The following is a 26,613-nucleotide window of genomic DNA, read 5'->3' as shown; positions in this document are numbered from 1 at the left end:
ATTCTCAGACAAAGCTTGGTCAGCCCCAGGTCCAGCATTTAACAGAGTGCTGAATGAATACTTGAATAACTTCACTGAATGAAAAGTCAATCTGACCTTAGAGTCACCACTAACACTAGTACTAAAAGGCCTGACTGGCCTAAACATTCACTGAAGAGATCATGGACATACCACAAACATCCTGAAATAAAATATCCCCCCCCCCCCCAAAAAAAGGTATCACTCGGACCCAGAGTCTATTCTCTGAGTGTCAGGATGCTGACCATGCATATTTTCTTCTTAACCCTCCTTCTGCCTTTGTACTAGCAAAATGAGCCTCTTTGGGTCATGTTGCCAGTCTTGATTCCTCACAGGTTCCAAACTCTGGCAAAGGCATCCCAACTCAATGCTCTAAATCCCAGGGCCCCAATTTCAACTAGCAGCTTTGATATTACAGACTGCCCTCAATCATGTTGTATCAACAAAGCTTTTTTTTAAGTAGGCTCCACACCCGATGTGACCCCAAGATCATAGTCACATGCTCTACTGACTGAGCCAGCCAGGCACCCCTCACAAAGCATATTTTTAAGAAATGTTTATTAATGTCCACTTCATTTCTAGGCTATTCACAAATAATTAAAAGGAATATTAAGGCTTATTTCATCAATTATATTAGGAACTCCTGGACAAAAACCTGCACACTTACCAGCAGAGTGACAGATGAACCATAACTATTTTATGGAAAACTACTGCTAAAATTTAGGAGGCAAAGAATCAAATTCCTCTTTTTAACCCAGCTTTGTCTCCATTTATTTCTTCCTAATTCCTGACATAGTGATTAACTTGAAAAGAGAGGATTCCTAGGCAATAAATACATACTGAAAATACACTATCAGACTCTAATATTACAAATTCCCCCCTAATTCATGAATAAAAACAATGACAACTAAAATGCCTTACCATCCTTGTTAACAGCAGTGACTTTGGCTGGGTAAAAACGACAATCAGACCAGCAAGCAAGGACCTGTTCATTTATTTGAAATTCCTAAAAAGCATTAAAATAAAACAAAAAGACTGTTACCAATCCAGTTTCATAGTACGTACACAGTACCAGATTTTGTGAGAAAAGCTGACTGACAAGAGTGGGAAGGGGAGATAGCTACTGGGATGGAGGAAGATGTTTCTGCTGTTCAACACTGGGTGTCAAACCAAAAGGGCTGGACACAAGATTCTTCCTATCCTAGGAGGTCTGGGCAGGCATAGCAAAGTACTGATTAAAATCCTTACCCTGTCCCTGAGCCCAGGACCACTAGGAACACACCCAGTATACAAGTTGGAAGGAGGAAACCTACCGCAGCTCGAGGGAATCAGCATTCATGCCACCTAATACCACCCACATTTTTAAAGGGTCTTTTGCCAAAGGAAGCACCCATTCACTTTTAATATTTCATACTGTTTTCCCAGCACACAGTTTGCATTGATACAGTTTGTAGAATAAATACTGAGCAATCAAATTGGACAACAGTAAACAATTCTTTTTTTTTTTTTTAAGGTTTTTACTTATTTATTTGACAGAGAAAGCACACAAGCAGAAGGAGAGGCAGAGGGAGAGGGGGAGGGAGATGGAGAGGAAGAAGCAGTTTCCCCGCTGAGCAGGGAGACCAACATGGGACTTGATCCCAGGACCCTGGGATCATAACCTGAGCTCAAGGCAGACGCTTAACCGGCTGAGCCACCCAGGTGACCCAACAGTAAACAGTGAGGGTGGGGATGGGAGAGGAAGGACACACACAGACAGCAAGAGTTCAAGTTTCCTGGCCAGGGTTAAAATGAAAAACAGAATCTGGGGGTGAGTCAGATCCAAAGGCAGCAGGATTTCTACAGATTTCTCAATGCCTGTTTTAAAAACTCAAAACTAATACTTCATTTTTCATTCTGAAATCAGTAAAAGCTCCAGGCATAGCGATGAAATTTAGAAAAAGGAATATAGTCCAATTCCAAGATATTCAAGAGCTTTTTTTTTTTTAAAGTAGGCTCCACACCGAATGTGGGGCTCAAACTCATAACCCCAAGATCAAGAGTCACACGCTCTACCAACTAAGCCTGCCAGGTACCCCTCGAGAGTTTATAAAAGGGGGTGCCTGGGTGGCTCAGTTAAGCGTCTGCCTTTGACAAGAGTCATGATCTCAGGGTCCTGGGATCCAGCCCCACATCGGGCTCTCTGCTCAGCAGGGAGTCTGCTTCTCGTTCTCCCTCTTCCCCCCACCCCCCGCCCCCCGGTTCCTGCTCATGCTCTCTAGCTCTCACTCAAATAATAAATAAAACCTTAAAAAAAAAAAAACTTTATAAAAGACCTTGATATGAGGTTCCACATGGAATGATTGCTTAATAAATGTTCACACAACAAGTAAGTTTAATAAATGATTTGAAGGGATACAGTAGTATAAAAGAAAGAGATAAGGTCCCCATTCATCCTCAATGCTTTTCAACCAAGATCGTTTATGAGCTGTCATGTCAATCATATCATATAGACAGATGACAACTGAGATTCTTCAAGAGCCCCACGCACCATGGAGATCTCGGGGTTGCAACTACAGGCCTAAATAAGGATTGGTTCCCCAGCTGCTACTGACTTTCACACTGAATATCAAAGGCTGGAACATAAAGTAACCAACGGCTGACCCAGCTCATTACAGACTTGATACTCACAGAAGATCCTTCATCTTCATGTAAGCCCTCTTTCCTCAGCTGTATTTTCTCTAAAGGGCGTAAATAAGGACTGTCCCAGCAGAACCACTCATCATAACGATGGTTCCAACGCTTGAAATGGATGAGTACTTTTCCTTCTTCGTAGTCAATGTCTTCTATGTGAGCTGGATACCTGAGTTGGAAAAAAAAGTTAAATGCCTTTAACACCCACCCAAAATATCCAAAACAGTACCCTTCCAAACCTCTTCCCAAAGGACTAGCTTACCAAAGTACTAAATAAAGCCTACCATTTAGAGACTGTGTAATTGTGTCAAATCACAAATTATGGAGGCTAACAGACCTGGGGTTCAAATCCCAACCCGGACATTCTTTAGTTTATGAATTATTAAATTGACTTTTCAGAGCCTGAGTTTTGTCATGTAGAGTAGAGGAGGGATACCCAGCATACTAGATTACAATGCAAGTTAAACAAGATGACATACACACAAGACCAGAGCACAAAGGAGGCAGGAAGCAAACATTTAACAACTAGATTATATTTTACATAAGCCAATAAATTAGAGTGACCATGCAACCCAGACTATATTAGATAGCCTCAATTTAAAAATTATATAATACATATAGAATACCATGCAGCTGCTTAAAAAAAAAACAAAACGGTTCTGCCATGATATGGAAAGCTCTCTTAAGATGAATTATTAAATGAAAACAGCAAGGTACAAAACACTGTGTATGGTAAGCTATTGTTTATTTTTTTAAAAGATGAAAAAGTAGGGGCGCCTCGGTGGCTCAGTCAATTAAGCACCTGACTTCAGCTCAGGTCATGATCTCAGGGTCCACATTGGGCTCCCCACTTGGTGAGGAGTCGGTTCTCCCTCTCCCTCTGCTCCCCCCACTCGTGCTCTGTCTCTCTCTCAAACAAATAAATAAAATCTTTAAAAAAAAAAAAAAAAGATTGGGGCACCTGGGTGGCTCAGTCGTTAAGTGTCTGCCTTTGGCTCAGGTCATGATCCAGGGTCCTGGGATCGAGCCCCACATCGGGCTCCCTGCTCGGCGGGAAGCCTGCTTCTCCCTCTCCCACTCCCCCTGCTTGTGTTTCTGCTCTCACTATCTCTCTCTCTCTGTCAAATAAATAAATAAAATATTTTTTTAAAAAAAGATGAAAAAGGGGCGCCTGGGTGGCTCAGCTGGTTAGGCATCTGCCTTCGGCTAGGGTCATGATCCCAGGGTTCTGGGATCAAGTCCCACATCGGGCTCCCTGCTCAGCGGGGAGCCTGCTTCTCCCTTTCCCTCTGCCTGCCGCTCCCCTGCCTGTGCTCACACTCTCTCTCGCTCTCTCTGTCAAATAAATAAATAAAATCTTTAAAAAACAAAAACAAAAAAATGATGAAAATGTATAGTTATATATGCTTAAATATGCATAAAAGTATTTTACACAAGAATCTAACAATGGTTACTTGTAGAAGTATGGTCAGGTCAACAGTTCAACAGTTCACCCTCCTACCAGACTGAGAGTTGGAAAAACCAACAACTACATTTCCCTGACTCCCTAACAACTGGCAATCAAGGTCATGAAGACCTGTGGGTTTAGAGGCAACTGTAGTGGCCAAACCCAGTGCTCCAGTGCAGGGCCTCTCAAACTTTCATGTAATGCAAATCATCAGAGGATCTTGTTAAAACGCAGATTCTGAGTCAGCAGATGGAGCTAGGGCCTTAAGAGCTTTAAACAAGCTCCCTGGGGGTGCCTGGGTGGCTCAGTCATTAAGCATCTGCCTTCGGCTCAGGTCATGATCCCAGGGTCCTAGGATCGAGCCCCGCATCGGGCTCTCTGCTCAGTGGAAAGCCTGCTTCTCCCCCCTCCCACTCCCCCGCTTGTATTCCCCCTCTCTCGCTGTCTCTCTCTCTGTCAAATAAATAAAATCTTTAATAATAATAATAAAATAAATAAATAAATAAACAAGCTCCCTGGAGATACTGATACACTGGTCTGCAGAAGCAAGTACCTAATGTCTAATTACTGCTTCCTAAGTCTCAAGCAAGTGTGGAGGGTGGCAGTGGCCCCAGCAGGAGTGAATTCCTGGCCTCCAGAACAGAGCTCCAGAGGCGGGTCCTTCAAACTGATACCTAAGGACAGCAACCATAAGTCCCACTTCTCCAACCCTTCCAACAACTTTGTAAATAGCCAATTTCTTGTGTTAAATCCTTTTGTGGTTAAAGCACCCACGGTGGTTTCTGTTTCCAGCATTAAAACCTAACCGACACATGAGGGGAACTGAGTATGGGGGAGGGAAGAAGTGAAAGTGGGAGGGAGACTTTTTGTAGTGTACCTGTTAATGCTCTTTATTTTTCAACCATATTATTCTGTTGCTCATTCCAAAAATAAATAAATGGTTAAAAATAAAGAAAAATAAATATTGTTTGCAATTGTTCTCTTAAATACTTGCATTAATCAGATTGCTATTCTAGATTGAGAAAGTTCAGATTCTACCTATATTTTCTCCCTACAGCTTGGATTTGTACCATTTCCAGCCTTTCTTATATCAATCACCTAGTACCCCACCAACCTAATAAACATGTGCTCCCTAAATAAATCGGCCTGCTTCCTTGTGTCTGTACACTATGTCCTCTTCAATCCTATACTAGCAACCTCTAAGGCAGTTTGCTTGCAGTTTAACCTATCACAGTAGGTTGCAGATACTGGGCATTCAATAAATGTTGAGCTAATGAATTCTGCTCTTTCTGTTCTTCCCAAAGGTCAGGCATCCTGTCAATTCTTCAATCCCAAAGCTCTTTGACTCCAGCTACCCATTCCAATTTGAGTCACTCTCCAAGTTCAGGCCCCCATCAATTTGTGTGGGTATTTCTCACCCAGGACTGACAGGGTATGCTTTTCAAAATTCTGAATGGTACTATACATACATTAAGTGCCCAGAAAATGTTAACAGAAGGAATAAACAGCCTTGAAACTAGTGTCCCTACTTCAATACAACTGACATACAGCTGCTACAAACGTAAGATATCCTGACAGCAGACTAGCTAATTGTACGATCTGTGAACTGTGAAGTATAATTGTAGGAGACAAAAGGATTCCCTAAACCTATTCCTCTCTATAAAACTGAGAGAAGGCGGGGGGGGCACGTGGCTGGCTCAGTTGGTGGCACATGGGACTCTTGATCTTGGGGTTGTGAGTTCGAGTCCCACGTTGGGTGTAGAGATCACTTAAAATCTTAAAAATAAATAAATAAATAAAACAGGGAGAAGAATATAGATATCTCAATTATATTCCTCTTGACTGGGACGCCTGGGCTCAGTCAGTTGAGCGTCTGCCTTCAGCTCAGGTCATGATCCCAGGGTCCTGGAATTGAGCCCTGCATCGGACTCCCTGCTCCGCGGGGAGCCTGCTTCTCCCTCTCCCTCTGCTCCTCCCTCCTCCCCTCTCCCCGTGCACTCTCTCTCTCAAATAAATAAAATCATTAAAAAAAATACATATATATTCCTCCTGCCCTCTCATTTGTTCAATCTACAAGAGACTAGTGAGCCTCCCTAAAATATCAAACTCTGATCTAACACACTCCTATTCAAAAGCCCTTTCTTTAATGATTTACTATCTCTAGCAACAGTTTTCAAACACAAGTCTTTGGACCAACACATAAAATTAATTTTTCACAGAACTGTATTTATATTAAATTATTGCAGAACTTTTCTTTATACTAAATCACATTCTTTCTAAATTTTTGGTGCATAAATACTTTTTAAATTAAAACAGTGGTAACTGTTCGTTTTTAATACTCTTACTAATATTATGGAGCCATTAAAAAGATTAAGTCAGCTCTCTATGTACCGATTTTAAAAGATCTCTAAGAAAAGTGGGAAAAAACCCAACAACTAAAAATGCAAAATGGTACTGAATACACTACCATTTATTTGGGGGAGAAGAGAGAGCCAATACATTCGTACCTGTTTTTAAATGCGTGGGCTATCTCTGGAAGGATGATCAAGCAACCCGGTTTGCCTCTTGGGAGGGGAACTGGATAGTTAAGGAACTGGAGAGGAAGTATGAGACTTATTTTATTCAATATATATCTTTTTGTATGTTTTGAATGTTGTACCATGAGCATGTATTAACTATAAAAAATATATAATTAAATATTTATTTTAAATATCCTTATTTGGTAAAATAAAAAGTCAACAACCTCAGGACAAACCCCAAATTATTTTGAATTTGCACTGGCCAGTGCCTTCTAAAAGTCTGGTAAGTCCAGATCCACAGAATCAACTCCAAATTCTTAGGCTAGCAACTCCAGTGCACATACTCAGGAGTCTGAAGAAGGAGCTCTAGGTCCTTGGCTAGCCCAAAGCCCTTCCTTGCTCAGGCATAGGCATCCTACAGTCTGCACACTATACAAACCTCTCCAGAAGAGTCAACAGTAACCAAGGGGTAAGCAAGATTTCCTAAGGAGAAGACAGTTTTCCCTACTTTCCTAAAGTGTACAAGTATGAAAGGCACTCATGAAGGATGGGGAAACCTAACTGCATTTCAGAGAAAAGGGAAGACTTGGTGGATCAAAATTGCTAGTTGCCTTGGAAAACAGCTCAGCTTTATCAGTCCACAGAACTTTATTAAGTGACTTTGATCTGTCCAGTCAATCCCAGGTCCTGAAAGGGATTATAAAGTGTATGTGTTCTGGCTCCTGCCCTTGAGGAGAATCAGACATGTGAACCAATTAAGTTTTAAAACTATTAGGTGAAACCACATAAAACCACTGATAACTACTTTTGACCTACAAAAACAATAATTTTATCTGGTGCAACCTAAATATTTGGACAACCATTAGGGGTGCTGGGGAAGAAGTCAAAAGGTTAACGTTGTGAATGGAATCTGTATAGACAGAAAAAGGGAAAAAGAATTTCCAACTTCAACATGTAACTAACAGCCACTGATGAGACTCTAGATTCCAAACTAACATTGCAGCTGGGAATCACATTTCTAATGGAAATATTAGCCAGAAAGGAACAGATATCAAATACCAAACTGATAACAAAAGTAAGCTCTAGGGAGGGAAAGAGGTACTGGAAACGGCCAAGAGACTTTTGCCAGTAGTTTGAATTTTCTTTTTCTTTCTTTTCTTTTTTTTTTTTTAAGATTTTACTTATTTATTTTTTGAGAGTGCAAGCAGGGGGAGGAGCAGAGGGAGAGGAACAAGCAGACTTCCACTCTGAGCATGGAGCCAGACTCGGAGCTAGAGCCCACAACCCGGAGATCAGGACCCAAGCCGAAACAAAGAGTCAGACACTTAACTGACTGGAACACCCACACCCCCTGTAGTTTCAATTTTTACAAGGATTTAATCACATAATAGTTGTGTAAGGAAAAATAAATACTTTTTTTAAAATGTGGGCACCATGCCCAGCACTGCAAGGCCTGAACTCACGACCCAGAGATTGAGAACCAAGCTGAGATTAAGAGTCAGACATCCAACCAACTGAGCCACCCAGGTCCCCCAAAAATAAATACTTATAAATTAAAAGTTCTGAAAAGTATGTAATGAGCAGACATTCAGCCAACAGCTTCATGTTTTCAGGATTTTTATGCTGCTTGGCACATCCACAAAACAGAATATTATGCAGCTATAAAAAAGAGAGAGAAAAAAGAGTGCCTGGGTGAGCGACCAAGTCTTGGTTTCGGCTCAGGTCATCACCTCAGGGTTGTGAGATTGAGCCCCACATCGGGCTCCATGTTCAGCACAGAGTCTACTTAAGACTCTCACTAATATAAATAAATCTTAAAAAAAGAGAGCGAGAACACATTCTGTGAATTGATATAGAAAGATTTCTAAGACATGTTAAGTTTTAAAATGGCTAGCTACAGAATAGTTCATATCTTATGATACCTTCCTTGTTACAAAAGAGGAAAATCAGAAAATGTATTTGTTTTGTTTGTATTGAAATAAACACTAGTAGGATGGACAGAAACTAAAAAAACTGGTTACCTATAGAGGACAGAGCGGGTATAGGACAAAGAAGTGGAAGCAATCATTCTCACTGTATACCTTGTTACATTGTTTTGATTTTTGAACCTATTCAAACTCTAGCCAATGATTTATCAATTAATTCCCTTGCATTTCCCAGGTGGACTATCATATCATATTCAAATTATGACTATACTATCTCACTTTCAATACTGATACCTACCATTTATTTTTCGTTTTACCATACTCATTAGTGCTTCTAAGATGATGCTGAAAATTAGCAAATAGTTGGCATCCTTCTCTTTAATGAAAACGTCTCCAATGTTTCATCATTAAGTCTTAAGTCTGTCAAATTTTCTAATTAATGCCTTTAATGTGAAGTTTTCCTCCACACCTACTTACCAAGGATTCATGGAGAATAAATTGAGACTTTTCAGATTTTGTCAAGATGATTATACAGCTTGGGCGCCTGGGTGGCTCAGATGGTTAAGCGTCTGCCTTCAGCTCAGGTCATGATCCCAGGGTCCTGGGATCGAGTCCCACATCAGGCTCCTGGCTCAGCGGGGAGCCTGCTTCTCTCTCTGCCTCTGCCTCTCCCCCTGCTCATGCTCTCTCTCTATCTCTGTGTCTCAAATGAATAAATAAAATCTTAAAAAAAAAAAAAAAAGATGATTATACAGCTTTTCTCTTTTACTCTATGAATATAATGAAATAACAGATTTCCTAAGTTTAAGTTAACATTATCCTGCTAAAATACATCATATTTGGTTGTGTGTGTCATTCATTTAATAAGTGTCTATTTGGTGTTTACTGACAAGTTTTGTGTCTCTTTTGCCAGTAGGATTTGTCCAAGGTTCCTCATATGTCTTTCCTGCCCAGTTTTAGTATTAGGCTATGTTAACCTCAGAGAAAGTACTAAAAAGCTTGACTTCATTTCTATTCAACCGCCTACTCTGAGATCTTTTCAAGATAATTCTTTATTGACCTTTTCCATCACTTCTATGGTTACTAATCTAGTCATGTTTTCTACCTCTTCTTGAATTAATCTTGCCTAAATAAGAGAGTTTGAAATGATCATCAGATATAGTTTAAATGTTCAATAGTTTTCCTTTGAAGAAAAGAGCTCAAGACTCAATAAAAACATTTCAAACTCAACTTACAAACAGGATTTTTTTTTATAGATTTTATTTGTCAGAGGCGGGGCCGGCGGGGGGGAGGCAGAGGGAAAAGCAGGCTCCCCACTGAGCAAGGAGCCCGATCCCATGACCCTGGGATCACATCCTGAGTCTAAGGCAGGCGCTTAACCGACTGAGCCACCAAGGCGTCCCACAAACAGGATTTTTAAGTGGCAAATACAAACACTACATGCTAAGCACTTTATAGGGCAGAAACTACTCGCTATTGATTCCATTATTCAACAAACATTCCTAAATTTATATTTTTTTTTTTTTTTAAGATTTATTTACTTATTTGAGAGAGAGATTGCATTGGGGAGGGGCAAGGGAAGAGGGAGAAAGAAACTGAAACAGACCCCCGCTGGGTGTGGAGCCAATGCAAGGCTTGATCACACGACCCTAAGATTACAACCTGAGCCAGAACCAAGAGTCAGATGCTCATTTGACTGAGCCACCCAGGTGCCCCATAAATTTATATTGTGAGACAAATGGCTAGGTCCTAGAGTTACAAAATAGATGACCAAACATCAGGGCTTCTAGAGTAGCAAGGGCCCAAAGAGAAATACGGTGGGTTCCTTGGAATTCGCCATCCGTCTCTACAAAAAGACCAAGAACATTCTTTTTCTTTTTTTTTTTTAAGATTTTATTTATTTATTCATGAGAGACAGAGAGAGAGAGAGAGAGAGAGAAGCAGAGGGAGAAACAGGCTCCCAAGGAGCAGGGAGCCCAATGCGGGACTCGATCCCAGGACCCTGGGATCATGACCTGAGCCGAAGGCAGACGCTTAACGACTGAGCCACCCAGGCGCCCCCAAGAACATTCTTGATCTCTGGAAGGAAAAGAGTAAAGGAGTATCAAGCCTAAAATTATCTGGCCTACCTATACCCTGTGACCAGAACCAGATAGAAAAGAGACAATATTTCCTATGGCATGCCTGGGCTAGACTAAGTTTCCGCATGCTCTCCCCTATCCCCTTTCTAAAGCACGTGAATGGACACATTTTTTTTTAATCTGTTGTAAAGATTTTTTATTTTTACATAATCTTTACTCCCAAAATGGGCCTCGAACCCCTGATCCTGAAATCAAGAGTCACATATCCCACCAGCCAGATGCCCTGGACCCTTCTCTCTCTCTCTCTTTTTAAGATTTTATTTATTTATTTGAGAGAAAGCAAGCCAGCGTGGGCAAGCATGGGGGGGCGGGGAAGCAGAGGGAGAAGGGAAGAAAAAGTAGACTCGGCACTGAGTGTGGAGCCTGACAAGGAGCTCAATCCCAGGACTCTGAGATCATGACCTGAGCCAAAATCAAGAGTCAGCCATTCAAATGACTGAGCTACCCAGGGGCCCCTGCACCCTTCTATTTTAAAGTTGTTGTTGTTTTTTTTTACCACTCAACTCCTAGTCTCTTCCTTAATTTACCCAAAACTAGTTTTGCTCACCTTCCTCAGAGGCAGCAAATGAGTGGAAGTCCACTTCAAACTTTTTCATCAGGTACTGGAGGGTTAGGAAAACAGCTTTAAAGAAGAAGACTTAGCACTTGGGCTGAACCTTGAAAGATGAAGAGAGGTGTTTGCCAAATGTCTGAATTTCCTTCAGACTGTTCTGCATATTGAATGCATAGACATTCAATAAATGTTCATCAAATGTATTTTTTTTAAGATTTTATTTTTAAGCAATCTCCACAACCAATGCAAGGCTCAAACTCACAACCCTGAGATCAGAGTCGCATGCTCCACCAACTGAGCCAGCCGGGTGCCTACTTTTTGTTTGTTTGTTTGTTTGTTTTGAGATTTTATTTATTTATTTGAGAGAGAGAAAGAGAGCGCGCACAAGCGTGCACACAACTGGGGGGACAGGGAGAGAGAGAATCCCAAGCAGACTCCACACTGAGCACAGAGCCTGACACAGGGCTCAATCCCATGACCCTCAGACCATGACCCAAGGTGAAATCAAGAGTCGGATGCTCAACCAACTGAGCCACCAAGGCACCCCCAAATGTACTTTTTAAAAAGATTTGATAGGACGCCAGGGTGGCTCAGTCAGTTAAGCGTCTGCCTTCGGCTCAGGTCATGATCCCAGGGTTCTTGCTCAGCTGGGAGCCTGCTTCTCCCTCTCCCTCTGCCTGCCACTCCCCCTGCTTGTGTGCTCTCTCTCTCTCTCTCTGACAAATAAACTCTTTAAAAACAATTTTTTTTAAAGGTTTTGATTTAATTATTTGACAGAGAGAGAGATAGCGAGAGCAGGAACACAAGCAGGGGGAGTGGGAGAGGGAGAAGCAGGCTTCCTGCCGAGCAGGGAGCCCGATGTGGGACTCGATCCCAGGACCCTGGGATCATGACCTGAGCCGAAGGCAGACGCTTTACGACTGAGCCACCCAGGCGCCCAAAACAATTTTTTTTTAAAGATTTGATTATGAATACCTAGAGTCACAAAACAGCAATAGGAATACACACACAAATCAAGGTGAATCATCAAAATAAACCAATGATATCCATGTTGCAGAAGTCAAAAAGACAAAAAGATCCCCATACAAAAATTGTCAAATTGGGGGTGCCTGAGTGGCTCAATCAGTTGAGTGTCCATCTCTTGGTTTTGGCTAAGGTCATGACATTAAGCCCCATGTCGGACTCTGCACTCAGCAGGGAGTCTGCTTGAAATTCTCTCCCTCTCCCTCTGCCCTTCCCCCCCTCCCCGCTCCTGTGCACATACTCTCTCTCTCTCCAATAAATAAATAAATTGTTAAACAAAAAAAGAACTGCTAAATTGAAAGGAACTGACCACAGCACCAAGACAAAATTAGTTACAAAACAGCTCTCTTCCAAAGGCCAAAAAGTATTTAAAACTCATATTTTTCCAAAATTCAACTTGGGAAGGACAGATAACCTAAACTTCATAGTAAATTAGGTTACTATGGTGACCTTATTTTAAGCAAGGGGTTTAACTGTCCACTAAACCAACCAAGAAGCCACAGAAGGCCAGTGTAGCCAATCAAACATAGAGAGACCAGGAGAGTGGACAAAAAAAGAAAAAGAAAGAAATTCATCAATTCCACAGGTTTTTTTTTTCTTTTTTTTAAGATTTTATTTATTTGAGAGTGAGAGAGAGAAGGAGAGGGAACATAAGCAGGGGGAGTGGCAGGCAGAGGAAGAAGCAGGCTCCCCGCTGAGCAGGGAGCCAGACAGGGGACTCAATCCCAGGACCGCGGGATTGTGACCTGAGCCGAAGGCTGATGCTTAACCGACTGAGCCACCCATGCGCCCTCAACAGACATTTTGAGGCCTGCTCTGGGACAGGAAGTGTGCCTGGGTTTGGAAATACAGGGCCAAATCTATGAAGACATGTGACCACAGCAGCTGGCAGAGGAAGACAGATTCTTTTTTTTTTTTTTTAATATTTTATTTATTTGACAGAGAGAGACACAGCGAGAGAGGGAACACAAGCAGGGGGAGTGGGAGAGGGAGAAGTAGGCTTCCCGCGGAGCAGGGAGCCCGATGTGGGGCTCGATCCCAGGACCCTGAGATCATGACCTGAGCTGAAGGCAGACGCTTAACGACTGAGCCACCCAGGCGCCCCAAGGAAGACAGATTCTATGTTCTAAGACATACTAGGCCTTTCATTTCCTCAGACATACCACATACCTTCCCATATCCAGTCTGCTCCTTTTACTTGAAACATCTCTCCCTGCCCACTCTTCCCAGGCAACAGTCTTACCCTTCTGCAGCCTCAGAATCCCTGACTACAATATCTCAAGTAGCCCCCCTCTCCTTCCAGTCTATGTCAGCTTCCCACTTGCTTCCTTCATAGCACTTACCCCAGTCTATAATTATTTCCTTTGTTTCTCCATTTATTTGTTTATGTTTATGGTTGGCTTCCCTAAGAGACTACAAAAACCTATAGCAGTATCTGTCTTGTATTCACTGCAGAATCCTCAGGGGAATAAACATGTGTCTACACACCCACGTAATGATAATAAATTATCACAGGTGCAACAACAGAAGACTACCTGAGGTAGAGTAGGGTAAAGAGGAGCAAAAGAGTGTTCTAGGGCCAACAGGGAATGAAGAGGCCGAAGAAGAAGTGGGGAGAGAAAGGGCTCAAGATAATGCTAGTGAAGAGGAGACACTTGCTTTTAATTCTGAAAGGTGAAGAGGCATTTTCCAGGTGATCAAGGAGACAGTGAGGCTGGAGAGTGTTTCTGAGAGGGTGCAATATGAGTAAATCAGCATAGGTATAGAGGAAGGGAAGCACAAAAGAGGACAAAGTAGTGCAGAAAACTGAAGGTGGGAAAGGAAACAGTAATTCCATGCAGAAAGCTGCACAGGAACCTTATAGATCCCATACCTGTTGTGCGGATGGGCAGCTGGGCCCTAAATGACTGTTTCCCAACAGCAGTCCATGGACCACTGGGTGCTGGTGAACACAGAGCTAGCAGTCCACAAGGTCTCCATGAAAAATGTTTTATGTGCTTTTCCATAATCTGGACCATCTTTATCAGAGCTAACATAGTATCATTTTGCTCCAATGCTATTAAAAGTGGGATCCATAGATAGTATACAGGTTGGAGGTGCCAGTCCTCACATTTTTGAGTTTGAGAAACACTGCTCTAAGCTACCAGATAAGCCAATTTACCCAAGGGCTGCACCAAGGAAAAGAGAGGACTGTAGGAGAGTGAAGCTCACACCAAATGAGAGAGAATAATGCCATGTACATGTCCAGAAAGGCAGAGAACAGTCTAGATCTAACACAGGGAGACAATATTGGCTTGTCCACAGTAAATGACTTCAAATCCCGGAAGGCTTGCTGCTCTGTCTTGGCTGCTTATGAGTAAAATTAAGCTGCCCAACCCCACACACTGTGCACATGCTTAAATTAGAGCAGCTAGACAGTGCTTGGCAGGAATCTGTTTGGTCCCCCCACACACAGCAGAAACACGAACTAAAGAAACATTACAGAGGGGGAAAAAAAGGAGGACCAAGAAGGATAAAAATTTCCCTCTGATTTCCCACTCCAACTGGTCAGGGTTCACTCACAGGGCTATTAATAACCAACGTGTGCCACTGACTGTGGGGGGTTAGAACTCCCATTACATAAGGATCTCACTGGATCTTTACCACAATCTCATGAGCACTTAAGCAGCTGTCATTATCACCGCACCCATTTTACATTTGTGGAAATGGAGGGTCAAAAGAATGATTAGGAGAAGGTAAGCAAGATCAGTATCCAGATCTTCTGACTAAACCCAATGAGGAGCCTTCTGCTCTTAATCTGACTTCACGTATAAATATCCTTGTAGTGACACCGGTCCATAAAGGTGTCTTTCATCTTGGCCACCTAACAGTCCACCTGATGGCTAGCCCAAAATCTACCTAAACTTTCCCCCAGGGGTTGGGCATTCAGGCTGCTTCCACATTCTTTCTATATATAAAAATAGCCTTTCTGCAAATACATATGCATTTACTTCAACACTCAAGAGTGCGCCTCTATTCCTGGCTCAGTGCACGCACCAGAAGCAAGAGTTCTATGCACAAAAGTAACATTCTAAACCATCCCAGCCTTTGCTGGAGAGAGGATGGAAATGGAAGCTGTATTTAGTGAAAAACAAAAGGCTAACTATTAAGCTGCAGAAAAACTGTGCTGTTTTAGATGCCTTAACTCTTTCCCTACCCCTTCACCACCTCTATTAGTCAACATCTGACACTTCTAACTCCGGAAATGTCTTAAATTCATCTCTCCTCTCCATCCACAACATTTCTCATCAGCAACAACTGAATAGTCAGTACATCCAGGCAACCTATGCCCCTCTATCAGTACAGGCAAAGGGCCTGATACAGAGACACTCAGTAAATATTTGGTGACTGAATAAACACCACCACTTTTCTGTTCCTAAAAGGGACCTATGTCTCTCTCTCTCCTGATTAACATCTCCCTTTTTAGCCCAAGCTTCCAGTACTCCTGATGTGTTCCCTCTCTGGATTCTGAGACTACATCACATTCCTTGAGCCCTAAATACTTTTGCTCACACTGTTCCTTCTGCCTGCTCTCACCTTCACTCCCATCCTGGAAATCTCGTCCATTTATCTCACTTCCTTCTGACTCCCCGGCCCCTCTCTCCCTCCATCATACCTGCCTGGATAAACCCCAACCTTAGGTAAATCAGATTCTCCACATTCTCCAGCCAGGCAGCTGATTACGGCCAGATAATGCACTCAACATGTTGATGGGTCTCACTTGAAATGCGTGACCACAAATAATCCTTTCCTTGGGGATGGAGCGGGTTGTATGACTGAGTGTGGGAACATGTCTATATCTTGATCTGGGTGGTGGTTACACACATGTATCCATGTATAAGAGATCATCAAGCTACACACTTAAGATCTGTGCACTCTAATATAAATTATACCTCAAAAAAAGTTTTTAAAAAATTTTTTAAAAAGAGAGGGGCACCTGGGTGGTTCAGTCAGTTAAGCATCTGCCTTCAACTCTGGTCATGATCCCAGGGTCCTGGCTTCCTGCTCAGCTGGGAGACTGCTTCTCCCCCTGCCCCTCCCCCTGTTCCTATTCTCTCTCTCTCAAAAAATAAAATCTTTAAAAAAAATTTTTAAAGGAGTAGCATATTTGCTCTCTATATTCAATCAATGTCTTTTTTTTTTTTTAAGATTTCATTTTATTTATTTGACAGAGAGAGAATGTGAGAGAGGGAACACAAGCAGGGGCAGAGCGAGAGGGAGAAGCAGGCTTCCCGCTGAGCAGGGAGCCTGATGTGGGGCTCGATCCCAGGGCCCTGGGATCATGACCTGAGCCGAAGGCAGACGCTTAACGACTGAGCCACCCAGGCACCCCTCAATCAATGTCTTACAACTATAAACTACCATGATTTATTATTATCAGAAAGTTTTTTAAAAATTCAGGGTTGGGGGCTCCTGGGTGGCTCAGCTGGCTAAGTGGCTGCCTTCGGCTCAGGTAATGATCCCAGAATCCAGGGATCGAGACTCGCATCGGGCTCCCTGCTCAGCGGGAAGCCTGCTTCTCCCCCTGCCTGCTGCTCCCCCTGCTTGTGCTCTCTCTCTCTGTCAAATAAATGAATAAAATCTTTTTAAAAATAAAATAAATAAATAAAATAAAATAAAAATTCAGGGTTGGAGGGGCGCCTGGGTGGCTCAGTCATTGAGCATCTGCCTGGGATCGAGCCCCGCATTGGGCTCCCTGCTTGGCAGGAGGCCTGCTTCTCCCTCTCCCACTCCCCCTGCTTGTGTTCCCTCTCTCGCTGTCTCTCTGTCAAATAAATAAATAAAATCTTAAAAAAAAAAAAAATTCAGGGTTGGGGGGCCTGTGTGGCTCAGTTAGTTGAGCATCTGACTCTTAGCTCAACTCCAGTCTCATTCTCAGGTTTGCAAGTTCAAGTCCCGTATTGGGCTCCATGCTGGGAATGGAGCCTACGTAAAAAAATAATAATTCAGGGTCAAGGGGAAGAAAAATAAATAAATAAATAAAAAATAAAAATAAAAGGAGGGAGAAAGGAAGAAAAAAGTTAAAAAATTAAAATTAAAATCCAGGGCCTACCACTGGCTATTGAGTGGAAAAGAGCCTGATGAGGAAAGGAAGCTCAGTCTAGGATATAGGAGACTAGTTAGGTGGCTAATGCCAGGGTCCAGAAGATACATGATAGAGGCTTTAGGCCAGAGGGGGAGGGTGGAGATAGCAGCCAGTGTGAGAGTCAGGATAGATTCTGTACGTGGATCTGACAAGATTGACAAGATCTGACAAGTAGATGATGGGGTGGAAAAGAGGAGCTAAGGGGGCTGTAGAGGTTCTATAGCCTGTTGAGTTCTGTAAAACTTTACTGTTCAAAAAAAAAAGTACATTCTACCATTGTAATAAACTATGTATGTGTATATATATATACATATATATGTATATATATAATTTTTCATTCTAAGAATGATAATAATCCAGAGGCGAGAAGCAACAACAACTCAGTAGCAATGAGCACACCTAGCACCCAGATCTCTGTGTTTAATACCATTTTCCAACAAAAGGTACCAGGGCTCTTTGGATAAATAGCTAATTGCAGGACTGGAGCAGGAAATATACAAGATGAGCCTAAGATATTTTGTAGTGCCAAAAATAACTCTCTCTCTCTCTCTCTCTCTCTCTCTCACACACACACACACACACACACACGGTGATGATGGGTGTATGTCCAAAGGACACAAGAGGCAACTGAAAGAGCTCCCAATGTAACAAGAACAACAAAATAAAGTAGTATTGGATTATAACCCAAAGTCTAAAAGAAGTATGAATCCATCAGCATGGATATAAATAAAAGATCATCAAAAACAAGGAAAATCTAGGGGTGCCTGGGTGGCTCAGATGGTTGGGCATCTGCCTTCAGCTCAGGTCATGATCCCGGGGTGCTGGGATCGAGCCCCACATCAGGCTCCTGGCTCAGCAGGAGCCTGCTTCTCCCTTCCCCTCTGCCTCTCCCCCTGTTCATGCTCTCTCTCTGTGTATCTCTGTGTCTCAAATGAATAAATAAAATCTTAAAAAAAAAAAAAAGGAAAATCTAGAAACTGACACAGCCAAGAGCAGCCTAAGGAGACATGACTACTAAATGTAATGTATCCTGTATGAGTTCTTGAAACAGAAAAAGGACATTGGGGAAAACTAAGGAAATATGAATAAAGTATGAACGTTAGCCAATAATAATAAACCAATATTGGTTCATTAATTGTAAGAAATGTACCTTACATTTCCGTATTTTTTAATGTACAATGTTAATAGTAGGGGATATTGGGTATGTTATATACAAGAACACTGTATTATCTTTGGAATTTTTCTGTAAATCTCAAACTGTTCTAAAATAAAAAGCTGGGGCTACTGGCTGGTTCAGTCGGAGGAGCATGCGACTCCTGAACTTAAGGTTGTGAGTTCGAGCCGCATATTGGGTGTGGAGACTGCTTAAAAATAAAATCTTAAAAAATAAAATAAAATAGGGGCCCCTGGCTGGCTCAGTCAATAGAACATGTGACTCTTGATCTCAGGGTTGTGAGTTCGAGCCCCACACTGGGCGTGGAGCCTACTTAAAATTTAAAAATAATTAAAAAATAAAATAATAAAATAAAATTCTTACTGAAAAAACTCCATGACCACCAACCTCCAATGGGACTTTAGCGGAATTTGATGGCATCAGCAATCCTACCACATTTCTCACAACCAATCCCTTTTCAATCTTCTAAATGACATTTCATACCTTGTCTTCTTTCCTCAAACTCAAGCCTTCCTTCCTTATATCCTCAGTCTTAGCTGAGGATTTTCCTATTCCACTTAAAAAATAAAATCAATCAAAAAAGAATTCCCAATGCTGGTAGGAACATAAAATGGTACAACCGCTGTGGAAAAAACTTTGGCAATTCTTCAAAAGATTAAACAAGTTAATTAGCATTTGACCCAGTAATTCTATTCTCAGTTAGATACCTAAGAAATATGAAAACATATGTCCACACACAAACTCATACACAAATATTCATAGCAGCATTACTCGTAATAGCCAAAAAGTGAAAATAATATAAATACTCATGTACTGATGAATGGATAAACAAAATATAGTATATCCCTATAATGGAATATTATTCACCCATCAATAGGAATGCTGATATATGCTACAACACAAATGATCTTGAAAATCCCATGTTAAATGGGGCCCCTGGCTAGCTCAGTTGGTAGAGCATGCAACTCGATCTCGGGGTCGTGACTTCAAGCCCCACACCACTGGGCTTGGAGCGTACTTTAAAAAAAAAAAAATGAGAAGGTAATCCAAAGTAGTTAACTTTGGGGCACCTGGCTGGTTCAGTTGGTAGAGCATATGACTCTTGATCTCAAAACCATGAGTTCAAGCCCCACATTGGGCATGGAGCCTATTTTTTAAAAAAGAAATAGGGCGCCTGGGTGGCTCAGTCGTTAAGCGTCTGCCTTCGGCTCAGGTCATGATCCCAGGGTCCTGGGATCGAGTCCTACATCGGGCTCCCTGCTCGGCAGGAAGCCTGCTTCTCCCTCTCCCACTCCCCCTGCTTGTGTTCCTGCTCTCGCTGTGTCTCTCTCTGTCAAATAAATAAATAAAATCTAAAAAAAACAGAAAAGAAATATGTTAAGTGAAAGATGTTAGTCACAAAGAAACACATATTGTATCATTTGGTTTCTATGAAATGTCCAGAATAGGCAAATCTATAGAGATAGAAAGTATATTAGTAGTTGCCCAGGGCTGGGGAGGGCTGAGGGGGAAAAAGGAAGTGACTGCTAATGCAGGATTTCTTTTTGGAGTGATGAAAATATTCTTTTTTTTTTTTTTAAAGATTTTATTTATTTATTTGACAGACAGACACACAGCAAGAGAGGGAACACAAGCAGGGGGAGTGGGAGAGGGAGAAGGAGGCTTCCCAACGAGCAGGGAGCCCGATGTGGGGCTCGATCCCAGATCCCAGGACCCTGGGACCATGACCTGAGCTGAAGGCAGACGCTTAATGACTGAGCCACCCAGGCGCCCCTGATGAAAATATTCTGAAATTAGATGGTAGTGACAGTTGTACAACTTTGTGAATATGCTACAAATCACTGATTTGTATGCTTTAAGAGAATGAATTTATGGTATATAAATTACAATTCAATTTAGAAAAACAATAAAAAGGAGGGAATCAAAAGAATTCCACCAAGTGCTGGCAAAGACACAGAGCAACTGGGACTCTCATGCATTGCTGGTAGAAATGCAAACTGGAATAGCCACACTAGAAAACAGTTTGGCAGTTTTTCAACAAGTTAAACACATACTTAACCTATGACCTAGCAATCCCACTCCTTGGTATTTACCCAAGACAATGAGAACTTACGTTCTCTCATATTTAGTAAAAACTGGAAACAATTCATATTTTTGAACAGGTAAATGGATAAACTGTGGTACATCCATACAATGTCATTCTACTCAGCAATAAAAGCAACAAATGACTCATTCATGCTAAAGTGTGGATGAATCTCAAAAACATTATAAGTGAATATGGTAAGAAGCCAAATTTAACAGACTACACACCGTACAATTCCATTTATATGACACTCTGGAAAAAGTGAAACTACATGGAGATGGATAGAATCATGGGTAACAAGGGCTGGAAATGGCAGAAGGAGTTGACTACAAAGGGATACAGGAAATTTTATGGGGTGATAAAAGCACTCTACATTTTGATTGTGGTGGTACATGCTTGACTATGAATTTGGCAAGCCTCATTGAACTGTACGGTATGTAAATTATAACTCAATTTTATTTTTTTTATTTTTTTTAAAGATTTTATTTGACAGAGAGAGAGAGAGAGAGAGCACAGCAGGGGGACTGGCAGGCAGAGGGAGAGGGAGAAGTCGGCTTGCCGAGCAGGGAGCCCGATGCGGGGCTCGATCCCAGAACCCTGGGATCATGACCTAAGCCGAAGGCAGATGCTTAACTGGCTGAGCCACCCAGCTGCCCCTATAACTCAAGTTTAAAACAGAAAACACACACACAAAAAGAAAAAACATGCTCCCATCACCAATTCTACCAGTCAACCTTCATTTCTATCTGTATACCCAGTCTCCCTTTTCCCCTTATAATAAATGAACTATCTGCTCCTGTAAATGGCTAATTCCTCCACTGTGCACCACACCAGTCTCTCTCCCATTTTCCCTGAACTCATGCCAATCAGGATTTTGTCCCCACTGCTCCACTAAAACAACTCTTGTCAAGATCATCTATAGCCTCAATGTCACCAAATCAACAGTCATTGAATTTTCACCTTACTTGACCCAGCAGTGTCACAAACTGAAGTGATTACTCCCTGCTTCTTGAAATACTTTTTTGCACTAGGCCTCTGGACATCCTCCTCTTGGAATTCCTCCTGCCTCAATGGTCACTCCTTCCCAGTCTCTTTTGCTGGTTCCTCTTCCTCTGCTAACATCTACAGGAAGGCTCCTGGGCTCAGTCCTCCTTTTTATCTGTAGTGACTCCCCAGATTACCACCATCCAACAGAACCTTCTCATTGAAAACTTTATCTCTGTTCTCCGATACGGTAGCCACTAGCTACATGTGGCTACTGAGCACTGGAATTGTGCCTAGTATGACTGAGGAGCTGAATTTTCAATTTTACTTAAACAGCCACATGTGGCTAGTGGCTACGTTTTTGGACAGCACAGCCCTAGATGAGCTCATCCAGTCTCATGAAAACACATATGATAAAGAACCGTTATCCAAAATATACAAGGAACTCTTAAAATTCAACAATAAGACAAAGAAACAAACAAAAAATGGGCAAAAGACCTTAACAGACACCTTACCAAAGAATATATAGAGATGGAAAACAAGCATACGAAAAGATATTCAACATATTTCATTAGGGAAATTGCAAATTTAAATAACAATGAGATACCACTATTTACCTATTATAATGACCAAAATCTAAAACACTGATGACACCAAATACTGGTGAGCATGTGGAGTAACAGTAACTCTCATTCACAGGTAGCAGGAATGCAAAATGGTACAGCCACTTTCAAAAAGTTTGGCAGTTTCTTACAGAACTGAACATACCATATGATCTGGCAATCACATGCTATCTTTCTTGGGGGGTGGGGGCTTGAACTAACGATCCTAAGATCAAGAATTGCATGCTCAGGGCACCTGGGTGGCTCAGGTGGTGAAGTGTCTGACTCCTGATCTCAGCTCAGATCCTGACCTCGGGGTTGTGAGTTCAAGCCCCATGTTGGGCACCATACTGAATGTGGAGTCTACTTAAAAAAAAAAAGTTGCATGCTCTCCCAGCCAGGCACCCCGCAATCACATTCTTTAGTATTTACCCAAATGAGCTGAAAACTTATGGATAAATAAACTGTGATACTTTCTGACAATGTAATATTATTTAATGTTAAAAAGAAATGAGCTATCAAGCCATGAAAAGACATGAAGAAACCTTAACTGCATATTACCAGATGGAAAAAAAGCCAATCTGAAAAGGCTACCTACTGAATGTATGTTCAGCTGATGACATTATGGTAAAGATAAAACTATGGAGACAGTAAAAAGGTCAGTGATTGCTGGGGGTTAGGGGACAGGAACACTTGAAGAGGCATTTTTTTTTTATGATTTTTATTTATTTATTTGACAGAGAGAGGCAATGAGAGAGGGAACACAAGCAGGGGGAGTGGGAGAGGGAGAAGCAGGCCTCCCGCAGAGCAGGTAGCCCGATGCAGGGCTCTATCCCAGGGCCCCGGGATCACAACCCGAGCTGAAGGCGGATGCTTAACAACTGAGCCACCCAGGTGCCCCAAAGCACAGAGGATAGTTAGGGCAGTGAAACGATTCTGTATAATACTATAACAGTGGGTATGTGTCATTATAAATTTGTCCAAACCCAAAAACTGTACACCAAAAGTGAACCCTAATGTAAACTACGGAATTTGGGTGATAATGATGGATCAATTTAGGTCCATGAATTGTAACAAATGTACTATTCTGCAGGGTGCTGATAGTGGGGAAGCAATGAGAGTGTGAGGGGGCAAGGGATGGGCCTTCTCTGTACTTTCTGCTCAATTTTGCTGCAAACCTAAAGCTGCTCTAAAAAATAAAGTCTATTTTTTTAAATCCCAAGTACTCACTGCCAATTCCCAAATTTCTATCTCTAACCCAGAGCTCACACCTCAATGCTTGACTCAGTTAGTTATTCAACCATCTGCTCAACAAGCTCCATTTGGTTATCTAAAAGGAATGCCATATTTAACATGTCCAAAACCAAATAGCTGATTTTCCCCATTTCAGCAAATAGTAATTCTACTAGTACTTAGACCAAACACCCTTGGAGTCACCCTTGACTCTTCTCTGTCTCTCACAACGTCATCTGCAAATGTGTCAGCTATACCTTCAAAAAATACTCAGATTCTGACCACTTCCCATCATTTCCACCACTGCTTTTTTTGTTCAAGCAACTATCACCTTTAATCCAAACTACTACAAAAGACTCCTCACTATTCTCCCTCTTTTTTTCCATGCCTGCCCTCAGCATATTCTACACGAAATAACCACAGCCACTTTTAATAACTGAAATCAGATAATGTCACTTCCCTGTTTAAAATCTTTCAATGACTTCCTATTACATTCAGAATAAAGTCCAAACCCCCAAGTACGGCCAGATCTGGCTCCTGCTGACATTTGTGGACTCATCTCCTACCTCTGGCACCATTAATCTTTACCCTCCTTGAACATGCCCAGCATGCTGTGCCTTGGCTGCCTCTGCCTGAAACCCTTTTCCCCTGGATATCCACCTGGCTCACTCCCTCACTCACTTCGGATCTCTATTCAAATGTCTCCTTAATAGAAAGATCTTCCCTGAATACCTTCTATATGAAAAAACACCCCTCATACACACACCATGTCACACTCTTTTCCACTTGTTAGTACTTATTTCTCTTTCTAGCATTTATCACCACCTAACCTTACAGGTATGGGTCTGTTTGTTTATGGTCCATCTACCTCCACCAAATGTCAGCTCCTAAAGATCTGGGACTACATCTGTCTTAATCACTGCTCTATCTCCAGCACCTAGCACTGAATGAATGCCTTGGCATAAGACACCTCTGTTAAGCCTTCTAAAATTCCCACACACGAAATTAACTGTTCTCCCTCAGGGGGTTATAAATGAACTCCGTACAGAGTTAAGTATCACTTTATGATATAATTAATTTCAAAAACTTCACTTTCTATCCTAGGTACAAGACACAGCATGGGGATTAGAGTCATACCCTGCCAAATTCACAAGCCGGACTACCTGGATTCAAGTCCCAAATTCATTACTTACTAGTTGTGCAACTTTGGGCAACTTAGTTAACTGCTCTGTGCCTGTTTCCTCATGTATAAAATGGGAATAATAAAAATACCCACACCTCGCAGTGTTATGAGAATTACACGGGGTGTAACACGTAAAGCCTTTAGACTTGTTCCTGGCAAAGAATAAATCCCTCAATAAATATGAGCTATTAGCAAAGACATAAACATGAGAATATATGATTAACATCATTGGCTGGCAATGCTACAAGCCAGAGCCAAATACCCAAGTGGCCTCTAAACTTCTTGAGGGGCCTACATGATTTTTCTTCATTCCACAGTGTGTAGCTTAGTGTCTGACTCAAAGCAGACACTCAATACATGTATGTGAAAAGCTCAGAAATGAAAAATTATTTTTATTTTTTGTAAGATTTTATTTTTGCAACGTGGGGATCTAACTCACAACCCTGAGATCAAAAGTCACATTCCACTGACTGAGCCAGCCAGGTGCCCCAGTGAAAAATTACTTTTTAAAAAAAAATAAAATAAAGGAAAAAAAAAAAGGATAGTACAAGAAGTGAAGAGGTAAGAAGAAGGAACTCAGACTTGATCAGTACAAATAATTCTAACAAAACAAAAACAAAAACAAAAAATTAAGAGGAGAGCTAAGGACATTATGCAACTCAAATTTTAAAATCCTTTGTACAGAAAGTGGAAGGAGACCAAGATCAACTTATAAGGAAACAAAGCAGTGGAAATGTGCCATAGAGTCAGGAAAGCAACAGACAGAAGGAGTTTTTCACCGTGTTCTGGGCAAGAAGAGAGAAGGCTAGGCCTACTGTTGGAGGCAGATGGTGCGCTGCTGATAGAGGAAGGGAACAAGGCAGAGGGTGGCAGAACTAGCAGTTTCTGTTCTAGCCACCAAACATCATTGCTAGGAGACTGCAGCCTCTCACATGCTAGTCAGTTCATCTGCATAACCCTAGAGGTAAAGTGGGCAGGTAGGATAACACCATCCATAGAGTAGGAAATGGATATCTGGAAATTGTGCCCCAAAGTGGTAGGTCCAAAATTAAAACACGAATTCTTATCAATAATCCATAGCCTGTATGGTGAGATAAACTGTTTTGAGAACTAACAACCTCCATGGAAAATCTAAATCTGTATTTTACAAACTCCCCTCTCTAAATAATAAAAATTCTAATCCTGTGATTTCTTTGGGACCCCAGAATTTAGAAAGGAAAAGCTGGTTTGGATAATTTACAAATGAATTCTGGTAAGGTATACATAAAACAGTTTTCTAAGAAAACCAAGTTAAGTCTCAGATTCATCAGTGATTATCTGTGATCTTAGTAGGGTGCCCAGCTGGCTCAGTTGGAAGAGCATGCAACTCTTAATCTCAGGGTTGTGGAGTTCAAGCCCCACATTGGTGTAAAGATTACTTAAGGGGCGCCTGGGTGGCTCAGTCGTTAAGCGTCTGCCTTCAGCTCAGGTCATGATCCTGGGGTCCTGGGATCAAGCCCCGCATCGGGCTCCCTGCTTGGCAGGAAGCCTGCTTCTCCCTCCTCCACTCCCCCTGCTTGTGTTCCCTCTCTCACTGTCTCTCTCTGTCAAATAAATAAATAAAATCTTTAATAAATAAATAAATAAATAAAATAAAGATTACTTAAAAATAGGGTGCCTGGGTGGCTCAATCGTTAAGCATCTACCTTCAGCTCAGGTCATGATCTTGGGGTCCTGGGATCAAGCCCCGCATCGGGCTCCCTGCTCAGTGGAGAGCCTCCCTCTGCGGCTCCCCCCGCTTGTGTTCTCTCTCTCTCTCTGTCAAATAAATAAATAAAATCTTTAAAAAAAAAAAAAAAGATTACTTAAAAATAAAATTAAAAAAAAAAAACTGTGATCTTGGGCAAGTCATTTTACTTCTGAGATTCAGTTCCAAATGGCCTTGCTTTTG

At 41.7% G+C, this 26,613-nt stretch overlaps 1 protein-coding gene across 5 annotated transcripts in view; it reads right to left on the bottom strand.

The window, feature by feature from the left end:
- PHF20 (PHD finger protein 20) overlaps positions 1–26,613 on the bottom strand; it is a 142,584-nt gene that overhangs the window by 78,831 nt on the left and 37,140 nt on the right. For 3 of the 5 annotated variants that reach the window (XM_035006226.1, XM_035006229.1, XM_035006227.1), the window contains exons 3-4: positions 2,689–2,860; positions 940–1,024 (exon numbers count right to left, since the gene is read on the bottom strand). In XM_035006226.1, coding sequence (XP_034862117.1) covers positions 940–1,024; positions 2,689–2,860 — 257 coding nt within the window. Of the gene's footprint in view, positions 1–939; positions 1,025–2,688; positions 2,861–9,059; positions 9,182–26,613 lie in introns of those variants that run through there. The other 2 variants (XM_035006228.1, XM_035006230.1) reach the window with 2 other exon arrangements.

The sequence above is a fragment of the Mirounga leonina genome, unplaced genomic scaffold (genome assembly GCF_011800145.1).
Source record: "Mirounga leonina isolate KUSES-001 unplaced genomic scaffold, KU_Mleo_1.0 Mir_150, whole genome shotgun sequence".
Classification (NCBI taxonomy): domain Eukaryota; kingdom Metazoa; phylum Chordata; class Mammalia; order Carnivora; family Phocidae; genus Mirounga; species Mirounga leonina.
This window is presented reverse-complemented; position numbering and strand designations above follow the sequence as displayed.